Source organism: Schistocerca americana, chromosome 2, assembly GCF_021461395.2.
Source record: "Schistocerca americana isolate TAMUIC-IGC-003095 chromosome 2, iqSchAmer2.1, whole genome shotgun sequence".
In the NCBI taxonomy this organism is placed as follows: Eukaryota; Metazoa; Arthropoda; class Insecta; order Orthoptera; family Acrididae; genus Schistocerca; species Schistocerca americana.
This window is the reverse complement of record NC_060120.1, coordinates 696,589,960-696,608,547: the sequence shown is the minus strand read 5'-3', so window position 1 is coordinate 696,608,547 and position 18,588 is coordinate 696,589,960. Positions and strand designations below refer to the sequence as shown.

The window sequence follows — 18,588 nt, the reverse complement described above, 5'->3', positions numbered from 1 at the left end:
GCTATTCTTCTTATTCAAAGATAGTGAAACATACACATACGTTTACAGAGTGAATGTTTCTCTAAATAAAATAAATAGATTTGTATTTATTATTAATTGAGATGACTAAAGGCATTATGTATTTAATTTCTGAGAGATCAAGCCAGACAAAAATTAAATACAAATATTCAAAAGCTCAAGGTTTAACATTTTAACTCATTTATGAGAGTTTTTCATCCACATTAAGACAAAACTTAAATTTCTTTCCAATGAATAATCCCCTGAAGAATTTCCAGCACTAAAATTGTTTCCCTTGTTCAACACTAAACTAGACAATTGTTAAAGAAAATTGTTAAAGAAAAACACTCATAGGGACATCATATGATTGACAAGCAGAAATATTTGACATGGAAATAGTTTAATAAAGGAAATCTCTTGCAGGATTTGAAACTACTGGTTTTGTATTATTTTATGGTAGTCATGAATTTGTGAGTAATGAATCCTTAAAAGTACATTAAAATGTGTTATCATTTAGGATAGATATGTGTGTGCGTGTGTGTGTTTTAATTGTTTACTTCTTGGTCCTTTTCATAACTGTCAGCCTGTTAACAATTTCTCTTGTATGCTTTCAATGCCAGTTGAAGAAACACCTGAGCCCGCAAATCACTATATGGTTTCATTCCCACCAAGGGATGATGAGGTGGTTGATTCCTTATTAGGTAAGAGGCTTTGAGCAATGAATATTTATAAGAATAATATGTATTAGCACATACCAACAAATTAGTTGTTTGCAAAGACAACTGGCAGCTTTCATGCTTCTCCAGAATAGGGAAAGTAACTTCCAAAATAAAATGTAACCACAAAAGTTGCCTGCAATATTTGAAGATGATTCTCAATCTCCAGGTAAAAAATCGTTGTCTTGAGACTGCCTTCATTTAGCCACTAGGTTGAACTACAGGTATTGGAAATTGAAAAGTTAAATCTCAAATCAGCTGTGTATGGATATGTTTCATATATCACATGAACCTATTGGTTTATCCATGACTACCTATGCATACTATTAAAGTTAATGTAACCTATAGTATTTGGTTGATGGTACAGACCAATAAATGACATCAACACAATGTTGCTAAGCAACACTTATAAAAGTATTTATATGTAAAACTAATAGTCTTTTGTTTATTATTGTATGCTCGGTTATTATTCCTTCTCTAATGATAAATTCTCTGAATTTTATTTTTATTATGGATAAAAAGTTACCTTGGAATAAAAAGTTACTGTGGATGGCATAAAAGTTGGCCTAAAAGGCTTGGCTTTTATGCCAAGATAGCATAAAAGTTACCTTGGAATAAGAAGTTGCTTTGGATGGCATTAAATCGGGCCTGGAATATCACATATTCACAACCTAACCCATCCCCTATATTGCTGTGATCAAACACAAAAAAGTTAGGAAACTATTCTACAAAATACTTAGGCCTCCTCACTGAGTTTGAAGCAATGTATTTTAGTGAAATGATTTTCAGCTGATGTGTCAGGAGTCTGGGAACACATTTGGAATTTTTAAGTAGGCATAATTTTGAAGCTAACATCATATTGGTAAAGACAAACCATTTAAAAATGCTGATTTTATTGATTGGTTGAAAGATGTAGAATTAAAATAACTCCATTCAGAACATTTGTTAAATTCACAAACACAAACACATGGCCATTTTCCACAGCAAAAATACAAATTCTCGTTTTAGTTTATAAATCGAATGAATAAAACACAGTACTAGCTTCACGGGGAAGGATAAAATAGTTGGGACAGGCTCCTTCTCATACTTCCCCCACTATCTTCTCTTTTTTCCCTGAAACAGGGAACACTAGTCTTCAAAACTAAGAACACTGTTTTTATGTACATGTGTTTATATAGCTGTACTGCAATTTCAACTTGTTTATTTTAAATATTTCTTTTGTTTAGGACTGTTCTTGTTCACCATTCGCTGTGGAATGGCTCAGAAAAACTTTTTGAAATATAGTGGTGTAATTAAAATATTTGATTGTTACTACAAATTGGGAGACCAAAAGGATTCAGAGTCACTAAACTGACTACAATGCAGATTTGTAACTGAAGAGCAGGATTTAGTCAATATTATGTTTGACATTTAGTTTAAATCTTTGTGATCTTCATTTTACATGTTTCCATAATTCACGATGCATATGCTGACAGTGTTCCATCGAAAATAAAGCAATTAAACATAACAGCTAATGCAGTATTTTAGATCACACAAATCAGCTAAGTGTAGCTACTGTGTTTTAGATCATAAAAAATGTATTAATTTTGTAATAAATGGAATCGTTCCACAAGTAATAGGATTGAGTTAGGCAGAATTCAGAAAGCTCTGTTTCATCCTGATCGACAAGGATGTCTCAGCAAAACTATAAATGAAAGTGTGCAATGCTTGTGTCTTACCAGGAATAACTTGATTCAGAAACATTGGCTCTGACAAAGCAAATCCTCATAAATCACAGTGTGTAAACAGACCAATGGAGAGGAGGAAGCTGGGCATTAAATTCAGGCATAAGGTGAAGAACGAGGTCATCAAAAGGAAACCAGAACAGGCTCCCTCTAAACAGTTATCAATCAGACTGAATTATCAACAGAGTGGCCACATAGCAAGGCAATCCCACAATAGATGGCACTGTTATAAGTTGGCACAGTGAAGACCCCGGAGACACAAAAGAAGTGTTGTATGACCCCTAAAGAAATATAGTGATGATTTCAAGAAGTTTGTCGGTGTATGATGGCACTTAGTGCACAGAACAGTTGGAGTGGAAGGAAACAGATGAAACTTGCATTGAGGAGTCATTTTATAAGGAGTGTTCAAATGAAAAGTTGCTTAACATTGTAACATCCAAACTGGTTGAAATTTGCATTTGTCAGTTTGGGATAGCATAGTGAGACACCTAGGGACACAAATATAGTGTTGTCACTTCCCCTTAAGAAATTCAAATCTGTGTCCTCAGCAGGCAAGGTGATGCTCACCATCTGTTTCAATGTCCAAGGTCCAATACTCACTGAATTCTTCAGGCATGGAAAATCCATTACCACTGACATTGACTTTGAGACACACTGTAGCCTATGGAAGTCCATAAACAGCACACAACCAGGGCTGCTCGCAGAGGAGGTGATACCACTCCACAAAAATGTGAGTCCACCCATGTCCAATGTAAAGCAAAGTCTGATGGGCAAGTTCAAGTGGGAACAGCCTGAGCATCTGTCCTAAAGTCTGGACATATCTGCCTCTGATTTTCATGTGTCTGCTGGTGGTCTGCAAAAAAGACATACCAAAGGGAGGAGCTTCAACTCGGACAATGAATTGGACACAGTGGAGGAATGGCTCCTGTCACAGCCACGGGAATTGTGGGAACAGGATATCCTTCTGCACATGAAACAGTGGGATAGTTGTGCTCAGGCCTCTGGTGATTCAAAATATAAAGACTTCAATTTTACCCACAGTGTTCTTTTGTACCTTTTCTTTTGAACACCCCTCATATAATGTTTCAAGAAGAATGGATAAGTGTAGCATGATGCTTGTATTTACTCTGGTTGTGTGTTGTCACCAAAATATTTCTGCTGTGTAGTTCATCTGCCCTGGATCTGTTGACTGGTGGCAGGCAAATTAAAAAGTTACCGTACTTTATTGTGTGTTCTCATATGATGTGTCATCTTGTTAATATATAATGAAAACAATGCTGTTATTTTCTTCTTACATATTCAATTTTCATTAATGAAAATTCTTTAGATGATATTATGGGGTCTTTCATAGTAAATACAATATCCTCACTTGATAGTGTGAAGCCATTGAATGACTGATTACTATAATGAAATGTACAGAATGTAAACTTCTTGATAATGCTAAGAAATCTGTTTATACACCACTGCTTTAAAGATGAATTTGTTATCAGAAATAGTATTTTGTCATTTCAGGTGCTACAGACAGGCGATATGATATTCTGCAGCCAGTTCCTACTCCAGGATGCAGTGGTGTGGTCAAGGGAGCAAAAGCAGTTCTTGCATCTACTTCCAGCACTGACTCCACCACATCTACTTCTCCTGTGTCATGTTCTGTAGTTACCCCCACTGCCAGTGTGGCACAAAGTCAGTCATCTGCTACAACACCACACGAAACAACTGTGCTACATCGACAACAGAGTGCTGGCAGCACACATTCTGTGCACTATGCAGAGCTTACTGAAGCTACAGAAGAACCTAGTTATGAGAACACTGTTATTACTCCAGGTCAGTATCAGAAACTTACAAAATTAGAATATTTTAGTGTAAGAATGGACACTACCTTAGCATGGCCAACAGAATCTGCTGAGATAACAACAAAACAAAAGCGCCAGGTGACCTTCTGGATTTAATCACTATATTTGTGGACTGTGAGTTTACAGCATGACTTGTTTCGATAGTGAAAACTCTAGACAAATAAAATAGAATGAATTTAACTTCATGGAGGTTTTGCACATTTATTCAGGTGTGCATGGGCTAGTCCCCAAGTGCTGTCACCCGTTTTTCTTAGAAACTTACATGATGTTACTTAATGCGTGGGAAATCTTTGGGGAATGGATAGAGGACTTAAAAAGAAGCTAAAAAGGTCATATATGCATATGGTCACTTCTTCCCTTAGTTACAGACACTATTTTTTTGGTAAGTATTTGCTTAATTTCTGTCTTTATGTTCTCAAATTTTGAGCTTGGTTCTACAGGTCTTTTTTTCAAATATTTGTTTTGGGAAGTATTAGTAAAGCTTTCTTATGTTTTCTCAGTTGCCATGGTACTACTAAATAAAAAAAAATCTTTTAGTATTAAGAACACAATCAGTAGTGGAAGCTTACTCTGCAGTTCTTTTTGATCTAGTGTTTAGTTTGCACTGAAACTTCTTCCCCACCAGGAATCAAGTAGGCTATTTCCACCATGGAACAAATATGCATTAGCAACATGTTATGTTTGATTTATGGTCATGGGCATGACACCTGTTTGACCGTATTCATATTGGACTAGTGTGTACTGCACATTTATGGCTAAAATGTATTCTAAACAGCACACAGTGTACATGCGCTTAATGTGTGGATATTCAAATTGCAATGTGTCTCAAGCCAAATGTTTGTATACTGACAGATTTCCCTGTAGACATTTGCTGAACATTAGGGGCTTTCAATAAATACATGAACATATTGTAGAGACAGGCTTTTCTGAGAAAATGTCAGTTTATTGTGGAAGACCAAACAGTCTTAGAATGTCTGATTTAGAAGATCAAATACTTCATCATATTAACGACAATAATGGCAGCAGTACCAGAGAAATGGGAGAAACCTGAGGTTGTGATTCATGTGATGGTGTGGAAAGTGTTGCCAGAGCAACTCCTTTATTCACACCATCTTCAGACAGTACATGATTGTATTGCAATAGATTTTCAACCCAGAAAAGCTTTTTACACTTGGTTACTGAGGATGTATGCTCAGGATCAAGACTTCCTGTCTGCTATACTTTTCACTGATGAAGCAAAGTTTACCAGGAATACAATGCAGAATTTTCACACTGTGCACGTATAGACAGGTGAGAATTGTTTTACTGTTTTGGATACAATACATCAACAACAGTGTAGCATTAATGTAAGGGCTGGTATAATTGGTCACAGATTAATTGGACCTTTCATTTTACATGCAACGCTGACTGTAGCATCATACAGTGAATTTTCAATTATTTAATTGCATAGATAAAAAAAACCAAGCGTTGGCATAACACACATGTAAAAGACGGTTGTAAGTGGCAACCTTTCGGAACAAGTGGCTCCTTCTTCAGGCAGAAGGGCTGAAGGAGAAGGCAGAGGGGTGAAGGAAATGGACTGGAGACGTCTAGGAAAGGGGGTAGATTGTGGGAAAGTCACCCAGAGCCACGGGTGAGGCAATACCTACCGTATGGGATGAGAAGGAAAGACTGGTTTATGGTAAGTCTCACATTACCCGCAATTCTACCCCCTCTCCAGTCCTTTTCCTTCACTCCTCTTCCTTCCCCTTCAACCGTTCTACCTTAAGAAGGTGCCACTCGCTCTGAAAGCTTGCCAGTTACAACCATCTTTTATGTGTATGTTCTGCCGCTACTTGGTGAATAGATTTTTTATCTATCCTACTAAATAATTTTGTCAATAATTGATTGTTTATGTAGTGAATTTTTAATGGAATAGTTAAATTATTTGCTGGAAGATGTTCCACAACACTTACATCAGAACATGTGTCTGATTCATGATGGGATACTATCTCATTTTGCTCTTGAAGCAAGAATTTTAAATCAGTGTTTACAAAATAAATGATAAGTCATGTGGCAGCAGCATCTTGCCATACCAGATCTCCCAATCTCATTCCACTGGATTTTTATTTTTGAGGTCATTTAAAGGACATAGTGTATTCAAGGCTAATTGCAAATGTCGAAATTCTTTGCCAGCATTTTCAAGAATGATTTTAGAAGGTACAGCAGTCGCTTGGAACGTGGGAGCAAGTAAGACAATCCATGATGTAGCGTTTAGAAGCTTGTGTTAAGGCTGATGGTAGACATTTTGAGCATTTCATTTAGCCATCAGGAGATAATATTGACAATGAAAAAAAAAAAGAAACATCTGTAGAAACAAACTTGACATTTGAAAACAAAAAGTCAGAAATGCAAAAAGTGTGGTGATTTTAAAGTTAAGTTATTGCAGATTAGCATCTGGAGCATTATATTGGGATTTGGGAGTTCCTGGTCTTTCATTTTTTCAGTGGTTTCAGAGACCAGAAAATAAATATTTGTTGCTTCAGATGCATCAGGAAAGTTACTACTACAGGAATGCATGTTGCATACAGAGAAATTTGTGACTGGATTGAGGATTTATTGGTAGGGAGGATGCAGTATGTTAACATGGATGAAGGTCATTGACAGATTTAGAAGTAGCTTCAGGCATGTGGCAGAGATATAGATTCAGACCCTTACTGTTAATGTTGCATATTAATGACTTGTCAGACAATATTAATTGTAACCTCAAACATTTAGCAAATGATACGGTTACTATAATGAAGTTTTACCTGAAAAAAGCTGCATCGTTATCCTGTAAGATCTTGACAAGATTTCAGAATGCTTCAAAATTTGGCAACTTGATGTCACAAATGTGTGTTTTTCACAAAACAAAAAACCATAGTGCCCTGACTACAATATCAATAAGTCATAGCTGGAATCAGTGCATTCATCCAAAGACATGTGTGTAACAATTTTTTATTTTTTTTATTTTTATTTATTTCAGTCCTCCCAATCCTGCATATATAGAAAATATACAAGGATATTGGACATGGTTAAGTCTTTGCAAGATAAAATACAGTTTGTATTGCATACTTAAAGACTAGATATTTAAGTAATTTAGCAAAGAATCATACATACAAGAAACATTAGAGATAACATACAAAGTAGAATATTCATAATGCATCTTTATTTTTGTTGTTTGGTTTTTAGGTACTGTAATGATCAGTTAAATATGCCTTTAGTCCAGCCTTAAAACTACTGAGTTTACTTACTGATTTAATATGGCTAGGCAGATTATTGTTAATTTTTATCCCAATATGGAAGGGTGCCTTTTTGGCACAATTATGTTCTCACCTTTTTCACATGAAGATCAGATTTTTGTCTTGTATTGTATGCGTGTATATCTTCATTTTTTAAATAAGATATCTGGGTGTCTATCAATATATTGTTTTATGAAAACTGATGTTTTGTAGACAAAAATACAAGGAAGAGGAAGAACTGACAATTTTTTGAGTATGGGTGTGCATCATTTCCTATTGTTTAGCCCTACAATAATTCTTAATATTCTCTTTTGCATCCTGAAAACTTTGATATTTGCTGTTACATTGTCCCAGAAGATTATGCCATATTTAATTACAGAATGCACATAGGAGCAGTATACATGTAATAGGCTGGTTTTGCTGCAACAAGTTTTTAAGATCTTTATTGTGTATCAGGTTTTGCTTAGTTTTCTTTGCACATATTCAATGTGTACCTCCCATTTTGTGCTGTTCTGGAGCCAGAGTCCCAGAAACTTTATGCTGTCAATACTTTCAAGAACTCTGTCCCTTAGTTCTATTTGTATGTTTGGGTGGTGCCTTCCTTTTAGATTATAGAAGCTAAAGTGCTACTGTTTTTTCTTTGTTTAAAATTAGCTTGTTGTAGTTGAACCACTGTTCTACACTGTTCATTGTTTGGATAGTGGAGTCTTTTAGTTTATCTTCTGTTTTCCCACTAATAAGGAAGCTTGTATCGTCTGCAAATTGGAGGGTAGTTCGGCAATACCTGTTGTACATAAGATCATTGACATAGAGGAGAAACAGAATGGGTCCTAATACTGATCCTTGAGGGACACCATATTTCACATTTTCACATCCTGAATAGTATTAGCTGATTTTGTTATGGTCGGTATATTGCACTACAACCACCTGTTTGCGACCACATAGGTATGTCCTGAGCCACTCATTGGATACACCTCGAATTCCTAATTGGTCAAGCTTCTGCAGTAGGGCATTATGCTCAATGACGCCGAAAGCTGTGGATAAATCGAGACATATGCCCTCCACAAACTCACTCGCATCCAGTTTAGCATAGATTTCATTAAGAAATTCAAATAGCGCACTCTCAGTTGAATAACCTTTCCTGAAACCATGCTGTGAGGAACAGAGATTTTTATGTTTATTTAGGAAATCAGACAATCTCTTAAAAAAAAAAAAAATCTAAAATTTTTGAAAATACAGCGCTATTGGTCTATAATTTGAAACACCTTCTGGATTTCCTTTTTTGAGCAGTGGTTTCAGTTTTGCTATTTGTAAGCGTTAAGGAAGGTTCCTTATGCCAGTGAGCTGTTGCACAAGTGTGTCAAGGGTTCAGCTAAGGCAAGACAGCATTTTTTAATAATCGCATCTGATATTCGACATGGGTATCCTGTTTTCGAGGTTTTTATAGATGAACAAATTCTTCAAAAACAAAGATGATGTGACTTACCATACGAAAGCGCTGGCAGGTCGATAGAAACACAAACAGACACATACATACACACAAAATTCAAGCTTTCACAACAAACAGTTGCTTCATCAGGAAAGAGGGAGGGAGAGGGAAAGACGAAAGGATGTGGGTTTTAAGGGAGAGGGTAAGGAGTCATTCCAATCCCGGGAGCAGAAAGACTTACCTTAAGGTGGAAAAAAATACTGGTATACACTCGCACATATGTCTGCTTGTGTCTGTATGTGTGGATGGATATGTGTGTGTGCGCGAGTGTATACCTGTCCTTTTTTCCCCCTAAGGTAAGTCTTTCCGCTCCCGGGATTGGAATGACTCCTTACCCTCTCCTTTAAAACCCACTTCCTTTCGTCTTCCCCTCTCCTTCCCTCTTTCCTGATGAGGCAACAGTTTGTTGCGAAAGCTTGAATTTTGTGTGTATGTTTGTGTTTGTTTGTGTGTCTATCGACCTGCCAGCGCTTTTGTTCGGTAAGTCACCTCATCTTTGTTTTTATATATAATTTGTTTTTATATATATAATTTGTTTATATATATATATATATATATAATTTGTTTATATATATAATTTGTTTTTATCAGATACATCACATGATCACACTGACAGAACCACAGGCACATAGACACAGGCAACAGAGCATGCACAATGTCGGCACTAGTACAGTGTATATCCACCTTTCGCAGCAATGCAGGCTGTTATTCTCCCATGGAGACAATCGTAGAGATGCTGGATGTAGTCCTGTGGAACGGCTTGCCATGCCATTTCCACCTGGCGCCTCAGTTGGACCAGCGTTCGTGCTGGACGTGCAGACCGTGTGAGACGACGCTTCATCCAGTCCCAAACATGCTCAATGGGGGACAGATCCGGAGATCTTGCTGGCCAGGGTAGTTGACTTACACCTTCTAGAGCACGTTGAGTGGCACGGGATACATGCGGAAGTGCATTGTCCTGCTGGAACAGCAAGTTTCCTTGCCGGTCTAGGAATGGTAGAACGATGGGTTCGATGACGGTTTGGATGTACCGTGCGCTATTCAGTGTCCCCTCGACGATCACCAGTGGTGTACGGCCAGTGTAGGAGATCGCTCCCCACACCATGATGCCGGGTGTTGGCCCTGTGTGCCTCGGTCGTATGCAGTCCTGATTGTGGCGCTCACCTGCACGGCGCCAAACATGCATACGACCATCATTGGCACCAAGGCAGAAGCGACTCTCATCGCTGAAGACGACACGTCTCCATTCGTCCCTCCATTCACGCCTGTCGCGACACCACTGGAGGCGGGCTGCACGATGTTGGGGCGTGAGCGGAAGACGGCCTAACGGTGTGCGGGACCATAGCCCAGCTTCGTGGAGACGGTTGCGAATGGTCCTCGCCGATACCCCAGGAGCAACAGTGTCCCTAATTTGCTGGGAAGTAGCGGTGCGGTCCCCTACAGCACTGCGTAGGATCCTACGGTCTTGGCGTGCATCCGTGCGTCGCTGCGGTCCGGTCCCAGGTCGACGGGCACGTGCACCTTCCGCCGACCACTGGCGACAACATCGATGTACTGTGGAGACCTCACGCCCCACGTGTTGAGCAATTCGGCGGTACGTCCACCTGGCCTCCCGCATGCCCATTATACGCCCTCGCTCAAAGTCCATCAACTGCACATACAGTTCACGTCCACGCTGTCGCGGCATGCTACCAGTGTTAAAGACTGCGATGGAGCTCCGTATGCCATGGCAAACTGGCTGACACTGACGGCGGCGGTGCACAAATGCTGCGCAGCTAGCGCCATTCGACGGCCAACACCGCGGTTCCTGGTGTGTCCGCTGTGCCGTGCGTGTGATCATTGCTTGTACAGCCCTCTCGCAGTGTCTGGAGCAAGTATGGTGGGTCTGACACACCGGTGTCAATGTGTTCTTTTTTCCATTTCCAGGAGTGTATATAAAAACAAAGATGATGTGACTTACCAAATGAAAGTGCTGGCAGGTCGACAGACACACAAACAAACACAAACATACACACAAAATTCAAGCTTTCGCAACAAACTGTTGCCTCATCAGGAAAGAGGGAAGGAGAGGGAAAGACGAAAGGATGTGGGTTTTAAGGGAGAGGGTAAGGAGTCATTCCAATCCCGGGAGCGGAAAGACTTACCTTAGGGGGAAAAAAGGACGGGTATACACTCGCACACACACACATATCCATCCACACATATATATGTAATAAGTTGTTTAAAAATTCTTCATTTCTTTTGTGAACTTATTCATTTCATTCCATAGCCATCGTTTGAACCACCCTGCACAACAAGATTACCTTTACTTAAGTTGGATATTTCAGTAGAATTTCTTAGTCCATTTATCTCACAAAACTGTGTTCCTGGCTTTACAAAACCTGTTACCATTAAATTACATTTATCTCTCAGTAATGCAGCAATTCTACATCAATCACTATCACCAGGCACACAAATCTTTTTGTTTATAGCTGTTTTTGGGCTAGCTGTTTTTGAAATGTGATGGGCTCTGTTTTTGCATAATTGCTAACTTTTTTTGGATGAATATGAATCTGTATTAAATTTGTGGTCTTGGGAGCAAAGTTTGAAAGAAGTAAAAAAAATGGTTTTGGAAAATCACTGAATCAGCATCAGAGAGGTTGCTGATGATGTCGGCATATCCTTGGCTCATACCAAGCAATTTTTTTTTTTGTGGATAGTTTGGGAATGAAACATCAAACAGCAAAATTGATTACAGTGGGATAGTGCATCATGAGTTTCTATCTTCTGGTTGTATCGTCAATAAGGAGTACTAATTGGAAATTATGCATCTGTGACATGATGCAAGCCAAAGAAAAGGACCAGAATTGCCACAAATCCACCCATGGAAATTGCATCACAATAATATTCTCATTCACACCTCAATGCATGTTCATGAAATATTTGGCAAAAAACAAAACCATTATGTTTCCTCAGCCACTGTGTTCACCGGACATGGCCTTCTGTGACTTCTTTCCATCCCTGAAGCTGAAGAGAACCATAAAAGGATGTTGATTTCCTACTCTTGATGACTAAAACAGTATTGCTTAAGGAGCTGAACACCATGACAAAAAGTGAGTTCCAGAAGTGCTTCCAAGATTGGAAAAAGTGCTGGCACAGATATATTATATCTGAGGGGGATTACTGTGAAGGGGACAAAGTTGATGTTGATGAGTAAATAAAGCTTGTGTAAGAAAAATAAAAATTCCCATTTTTTATCACACCTCATATAAGCGTAATTGATCATTTCAGTTCACAAAATTTGCTGTCAACCATATAATTAGGGTGTGGAAGTAGTTTAACAACTGACAATGCTTCATGCTGTACTCTCTTTTCTCTGTGAGATGCTGGATGGATTAAACAAACAGTTGTGAACACTAGGCGTCTTCTTTGATTTAACTAAGGTGTTTGAATGTGTTGAACACAAAATATTACTACAGGAGAGGACAACTATGGTCTAAGAGGAGTAGCTCACAATTGGCTCCTCTCATACTTTATGAACAGACAGCAAAAGGTCGTTACCCACAGTAATGAGAATGGCTGCCAGATGGTGTCTAATTTGGGCATGGTTGAGTAGGGGGGGAAGGGGAGGAGGGTGCCTCAGGGGTCAGCACTGCGGCCACTGTTCTTTCTTATGTATGTAAATACCTTTCTATTACGACAGGTGATTCTAAATTATTTCTGTTTGTTGATGACACTAACTTGATAATGAAGTATGCTGAGTGCAACATAGGCAGCCTATCAAATTGTGCAGTTCAGCACATAAGTTTGTGGCTTGTAAAAGATAAATTGATGATAAATCACAGTAAGACTCAGTTTTGACAGTTGGTAAAATACAATTAAATTAAAACCAGCATTTTTATACACAGAATGAGCATATGATTAGTGGGTTAATGTCATTTGTTGTTTGGTTAATATGAGGCAGAAATCCAACCTGCATTTGGATCACACCTCCTTGATGCCTGTGCAGAAAGACACACAGTATTTTGCTACACCCATTTTCAGTAAACTACCACATGATTTAAAAAATATAGCAATAATCCTTGATCTTTCAAGTCCAAACTGAAGAGTTTCCTCATGGCTCATGCCTTCTATTTCATCAGGCAGTTCCCGAAAAACATTAAGCTAATTATTGTTTTATATTGTTGATCATACTAAAATATACTCAACAGCTTGTCATCTGTATAGGCTTCTTGTAAATTTTATCTGTTATTAATTTTTCTGATTTTACTTTAATGTACTGACGTGATCTAGGACCATGGAGTTTTTCTTCTTAATTTGGTCATACAGGACTAAACATGTAAAATAAAAGAATCCCAGGAAAGCCTACTTGCAAAGTCTCAAAGACAAGTATTATATCAGGAATCTTGCAACATACACTACTGGCCATTAAAATTGCTACACATATAAGAAATGCAGATCATAAACGGGTATTCATTGGACAAATATATTATACTAGAACTGACATGTGATTACATTTTCACGCAATTTGGCTGCATAGATCCTGAGAAATCAGTACCCAAAACTACCACCTCTGGCCATAATAACGGCCTTGATATGCCTCGGCATTGAGTCAAACAGAGCTTGAATGGAGTGTACAGGTACAGCTGCCCTTGCAGCTTCAACACGATACCACAGTTCATCAAGAGTAGTGACTGGCTTATTGTGACGAGCCAGTTGCACAGCCACCATTGACCAGACGTTTTCAGTTGGTGGGAGACCTGGAGAATGTGCTGGCCAGGGCAGCAGTCGAACATTTTCTGTATCCAGAAAGGCCCGTACAAGACCTGCAACATGCGGTCGTGCATAACCCTGCTGAAATGTAGTGTTTCGCAGGGATCGAATGAAGGGTAGAGCCATGGGTCTTAACAGATCTGAAATGTAACGTCCACTGTTCAAAGTGCCGTCAACGTGAACAAGAGATGACAGAGACAGGTAACCAATGGCACCCCATACCACCACGCCGGGTGATACGTCAGTATGGCGATGACGGATACACGCTTCCAATGTGCGTTCACCGCGATGTCACCCAACACGGATGCGACCATCATGATGCTGTAAACAGAATCTGGATTCATCCGAAAAAATGACATTTTGCCATTTGTGCATCCAGGTTCGTCGTTGGGTACACCATCGCAGGCACTCCTTACTGTGATACAACATCAAGGGCAACCGCAGACATGGTCTCTGGGCCAATAGTCCATGCTGCTGCAAATGTCGTGAAACTGTTCGCGCAGATGTTTGTTGTCTTGCAAACGTCCCCATCTGTTGACTCAGGGATCGAGACGTGGCTGCACGATCAATTACAGCCATATGGATAAGATGCTTGTCATCTCGACTGCTAGTGATACGAGGCCATTAGGATCCAGCACGGCATTCCGTATTACCCTCCTGAACCCACTGATTCCATATTCTGCTAACAGTCATTGGATCTCGACCAACGCGAGCAGCAATGTCGTGATATGATAAACCGCAATCGTGATAGGCTACAATCCGACCTTTATCAAAGTCGGAAACGTGATCGTACACATTTCTCCTCCTTACATGAGACATCACAACGACGTTTCACCAGACAACGGCGGTCAACTGCTGTTTGTGTATGAGAAATCGGTTGGAAACTTCCAAGTCCTATTTCACCTGTGCTGTTCGATGCAGTCCTGCATTGTCATCTGTAATAATGCAGACAGGGTTGAATGCATCCCTGGAAAAACATTTATGAGGAAGTAGTACAGAGTCAGAGTAACAATGAGTGGTGACTGTACCACCTTCAAAGATCTGAAGGTCAGTATGCCCATGCAACATTATACCTGTCCACACTACAACGCTTGGACAGCCAAAACTACCATGCTTGATAATGTTCTTGGGTGCATTAGTTGTTACCACCTCTGGCCATATAAGTGTATCTTCAGAATCACTACCCAGGCTATATCTGCACTCATCTCAGAAGAGCATGTGACCATCGTCCTTGTTGGTCAATCCCTATGCACCATCGCAAATGCTGACGACAATGTGAGGGTGTCAATGGAACACAAAATTCTGGTCATTGGGTAAAGAGACCACCATCATGCAGTTGCTGTGCCACTGTGGAGCATGAGATTTGCATACGTTGCAGTCATCTTAAATGTGGTAGCAGTTGCACCCACTGTTTGCTGGGGTCCCTTCTTACATGATGCATAATATAGCAGTCAACTGCTGCTGTAGTTGATCATGTTTGACCACCTCCTCATCTTTGGACAGCATTGTCTGTGGTTTTTGCTATACCTGTGAGTAGCTGGATATCAGCATGTGTGTCAGAACCTAGGAGAGAAAAACCTGAAGGCACAAGGCAGAAGAGCAACCTGAGGTAGAGGTACATGACACCAAGCGGTAGCCGAGCTAAACACAGCTCACTGACAGTGTACAAGACACAAGACAAGAACAAGATCAAAGCAAACTCTGTAAAAAACAAAGTGCAAAGCAGAAACCTGTGCCACAATGATATCAACAGACCAAGAGCAAGAGCAGAGAGAGAGACAATCTGCATCACGACAAGAGAGAAAGACAAAGGCTCAAGTAAGGTGGTTATACAATACTCCATAGGACAGATATGATAGTAACTGACAATATCAGACACAAGTACAGGACCATTTGAACATTCACTGGGTAGTTGTATTGATATCGACCTTGAGGATCACTATTGGCCAGCGCATTCACATGGTGATAAGAGTGGTGCACTTATGCTGTGATCACAGTGCTGCTACAAGACTGTGCCCTCTAACAGCCATCTAGGTCCATTACCTTTGTTGGGCATTCAACTTCCATGGAGCTGGCTACCAGAGATTGGAACACTCTCCATGCCCGTGAACAAAGTTGTGAGCAGTACCAAACCCCTGGGCTGCACTTGCCACACTGCACCCTTCCAGTTCCCTGGTGATTCTTTCCTGTGTGAAGTCATCAAAATTTTGTCTCCAGGCCATGTTGCAATTAAGAACATCACGACAGTGCATCATAACTGCTCGTTGATTGACACTGACTGTCTTTTCCCATCCCTTCACCTGCCTCATGTTGTGGGCCAGCCCCATCTGGCACTATAGTCCTGCTGACCTCATGCCATGTGACATCCATCTTTCTGTGCATGAACCCTGGCAACATGATCCCACACTTTCATTTATTTCCACAGAGTAGTTAATGTTGTGACTTGCCGATCTTTCAAAGTGCCGTCGCGCAGTTACGCGCGTCCTCTACATGCGGCGCTGTCTGCCAGCCATGCAGCAGCAGCACCACCTAAGTGGCCAGCCAGCCAGCGGCCACTAGACACTGTTCTGATTTGACTGTTAAAGTGTACACCCGTCTTACTTTGTTTACTTGATCTGTGACTTACATGTATTGTGTCATCCTTGAAATGTATTTGTTCAACTTGACGTTATAACAATTGGCGCCGAGGTAGTGAATTTTTCTTTTTCATCGTTGACCTACAGGCTTCCATGGCTACTGTAGAGCAACTATTGCAAGGTCTCATAGAACAGCAAATGCTTCTCAAAAATGCGATTCGTGATTTCGTCGCGGCATCCAATGCGGGGCGTCTCTTGTCGTTGTCACTCCCTCCTTTTCCTCCTTACAACGAGACGGTGGAAGACTGGTCTGATTACGAAAAACGTCTTCAACAGCACTTCTTGGCATTTCATGTCGCAGATGACCAAACATGTAAGTCTCTGTTCCTTTCATGAATTTCACCTCAAATGTATCGGTTGTTGTTGGCTCCTTTGAAAGATCCTGCGTCTTTGTCCTTTGCTGAAATGTGCTCCCTTCTGTCCGTATATTTTCAAAAGCATACGCACGTGGTAGCCTCTTGTGTTGCCTTTTATCATGGTCAAAAACAACCGAATTGATCCTATCGTGCTTGGGCTGCTGAACTTGACGGCCTCAGTCGAAAGTGTCAATTTGTTACTGACGTTCACAAAAAGTCCTACGCCAATTCCTTGGTACAGGATGCTATTATCCAGTCGGCGCCTGACAAAGAAGTTAGGCAACATGCCCTTTTGTTGGCAAATCCGACTCTCGATGAGATCCTATCCATCGCTCAGTCTTTTGAAATTTCTCATGCCGCTGGAGCGCAAATAGAGGCAGGGGGTGATGTCGGGGACGTACAACCTCTGTGCACTGTTGATGAAGCGTGTGGCATGTCCCCGCCGGCCGACGTGGCTGCAGTACGCTCCCAAGCGTAGCCTCGGCCTAACCGTAAACAAACCTCTAAGAAACTGCAGCAAACCCCACGGCAACTTCCTTCATGTCCGCAGTGTTTTACGAAACATTCACGAGATGATTGTCCCCAACGTTGGGTCGTGTGTCACAAATGCAAAAAGAAAGATTGGCGAGCCACAACAGTTAATATGTTATGTTACTTTAGCTATCTTATCCTTAAGTTTTGCAGAGCTGTATATTTGAATTTGGTGATTCACAGTTTGAACAAGTTCAGTAAACATAAAAAAGTCTGTTGAAGATACTTCATAGACTTTCATTGTTTTAATGAGTTCAACAGCCAGTCCCATGGAGATGCTTCACAGTCTATACTTGTTTTAATGAGTTCAATAACAGGAAAGAAAAACTGTCAAAGATGCAAGATGATTCAGATGTACAGATGTTCACATGTACAGCGAAGCTACTGGTGCAGACATGCATTTTGCATATGGAAAATAAACACCATCAGGACCTCCCAATATATAGAGTATATTCTTGAGAGTAGTTTGGTAACCATCCTTTACATCTCACTTGAAAGTCTTCAAATGTGGTAGGTTTTCAGTCAGTACCACCAAAGGAAGTGATGGCTCAGCATTTGCAGCTCTATAAAGAGATGTTTGATAACTGTTATTCTAATGCGTGGAGGTCTGTAACAGTTATTTGTTAATTTTATTCATTTCAGTGAGAGGCGACTCTAGAAATCAAAATCAAAGTAGCATCATGCATTTACTACATCTCTGTTAATCATAGTCTTCCAACAATAAGGAAGTGCACAAGGAGTTTGGGTCAAAGACAACTGTGCACATTCCTCCTTGAAAGCAAGCAGATTGGAGCTATTGAATATGTAATTCAGATTTGTACATTTTAATATGATTTCCTTAATTTTTAGAAGAACCTAGAAGTGGGCAAGTGCATGTTTGTATGGTATCTTGTGCAGCCATTACATTCATCTGCTCTGAGCATATTGACCAAATACAAGCATTTGTATGGAGTCCCATAGCCAGGTATTTCCATATCCATCTCACAATATAGGAATGGTCTCATGTGATTTTCATCTTACTTCAAAAGTTGAAAAAACCATCTTTCTATGACCTGAAGCAACTGTATGCCTATGATGTGCTCAAGAACAAGTTTTCCAGTGAGGCATGTTGTGTGAGATAATGCACTAGTAACATAACAGAAAGTTGTTTGTGATGATGTGAAGGTATGTTTTCTTTCAAATTGTCATTGTAGTTCATACATCATGAGAAAAGTCACAAAAACAAGGAAGAAAATATAGCTTTTCCTTCCTATTTTTATCATCCACTCTCTCCT

General features: G+C 40.0%; 1 protein-coding gene across 4 annotated transcripts in view; it reads left to right on the top strand.

Annotated features, from left to right (window-relative positions):
• The window catches only part of LOC124593637 (E3 ubiquitin-protein ligase CBL-B-B), a 173,412-nt gene that overhangs the window by 141,781 nt on the left and 13,043 nt on the right, over positions 1-18,588 (top strand). For 3 of the 4 annotated variants that reach the window (XM_047131952.1, XM_047131953.1, XM_047131951.1), the window contains 2 exons: positions 618-698; positions 3,950-4,261. In XM_047131952.1, the coding sequence (XP_046987908.1) occupies positions 618-698; positions 3,950-4,261 (393 nt within the window). The remainder of the gene's footprint in view (positions 1-617; positions 699-3,949; positions 4,262-18,588) is intronic. The other variant, XM_047131954.1, reaches the window with a different exon arrangement.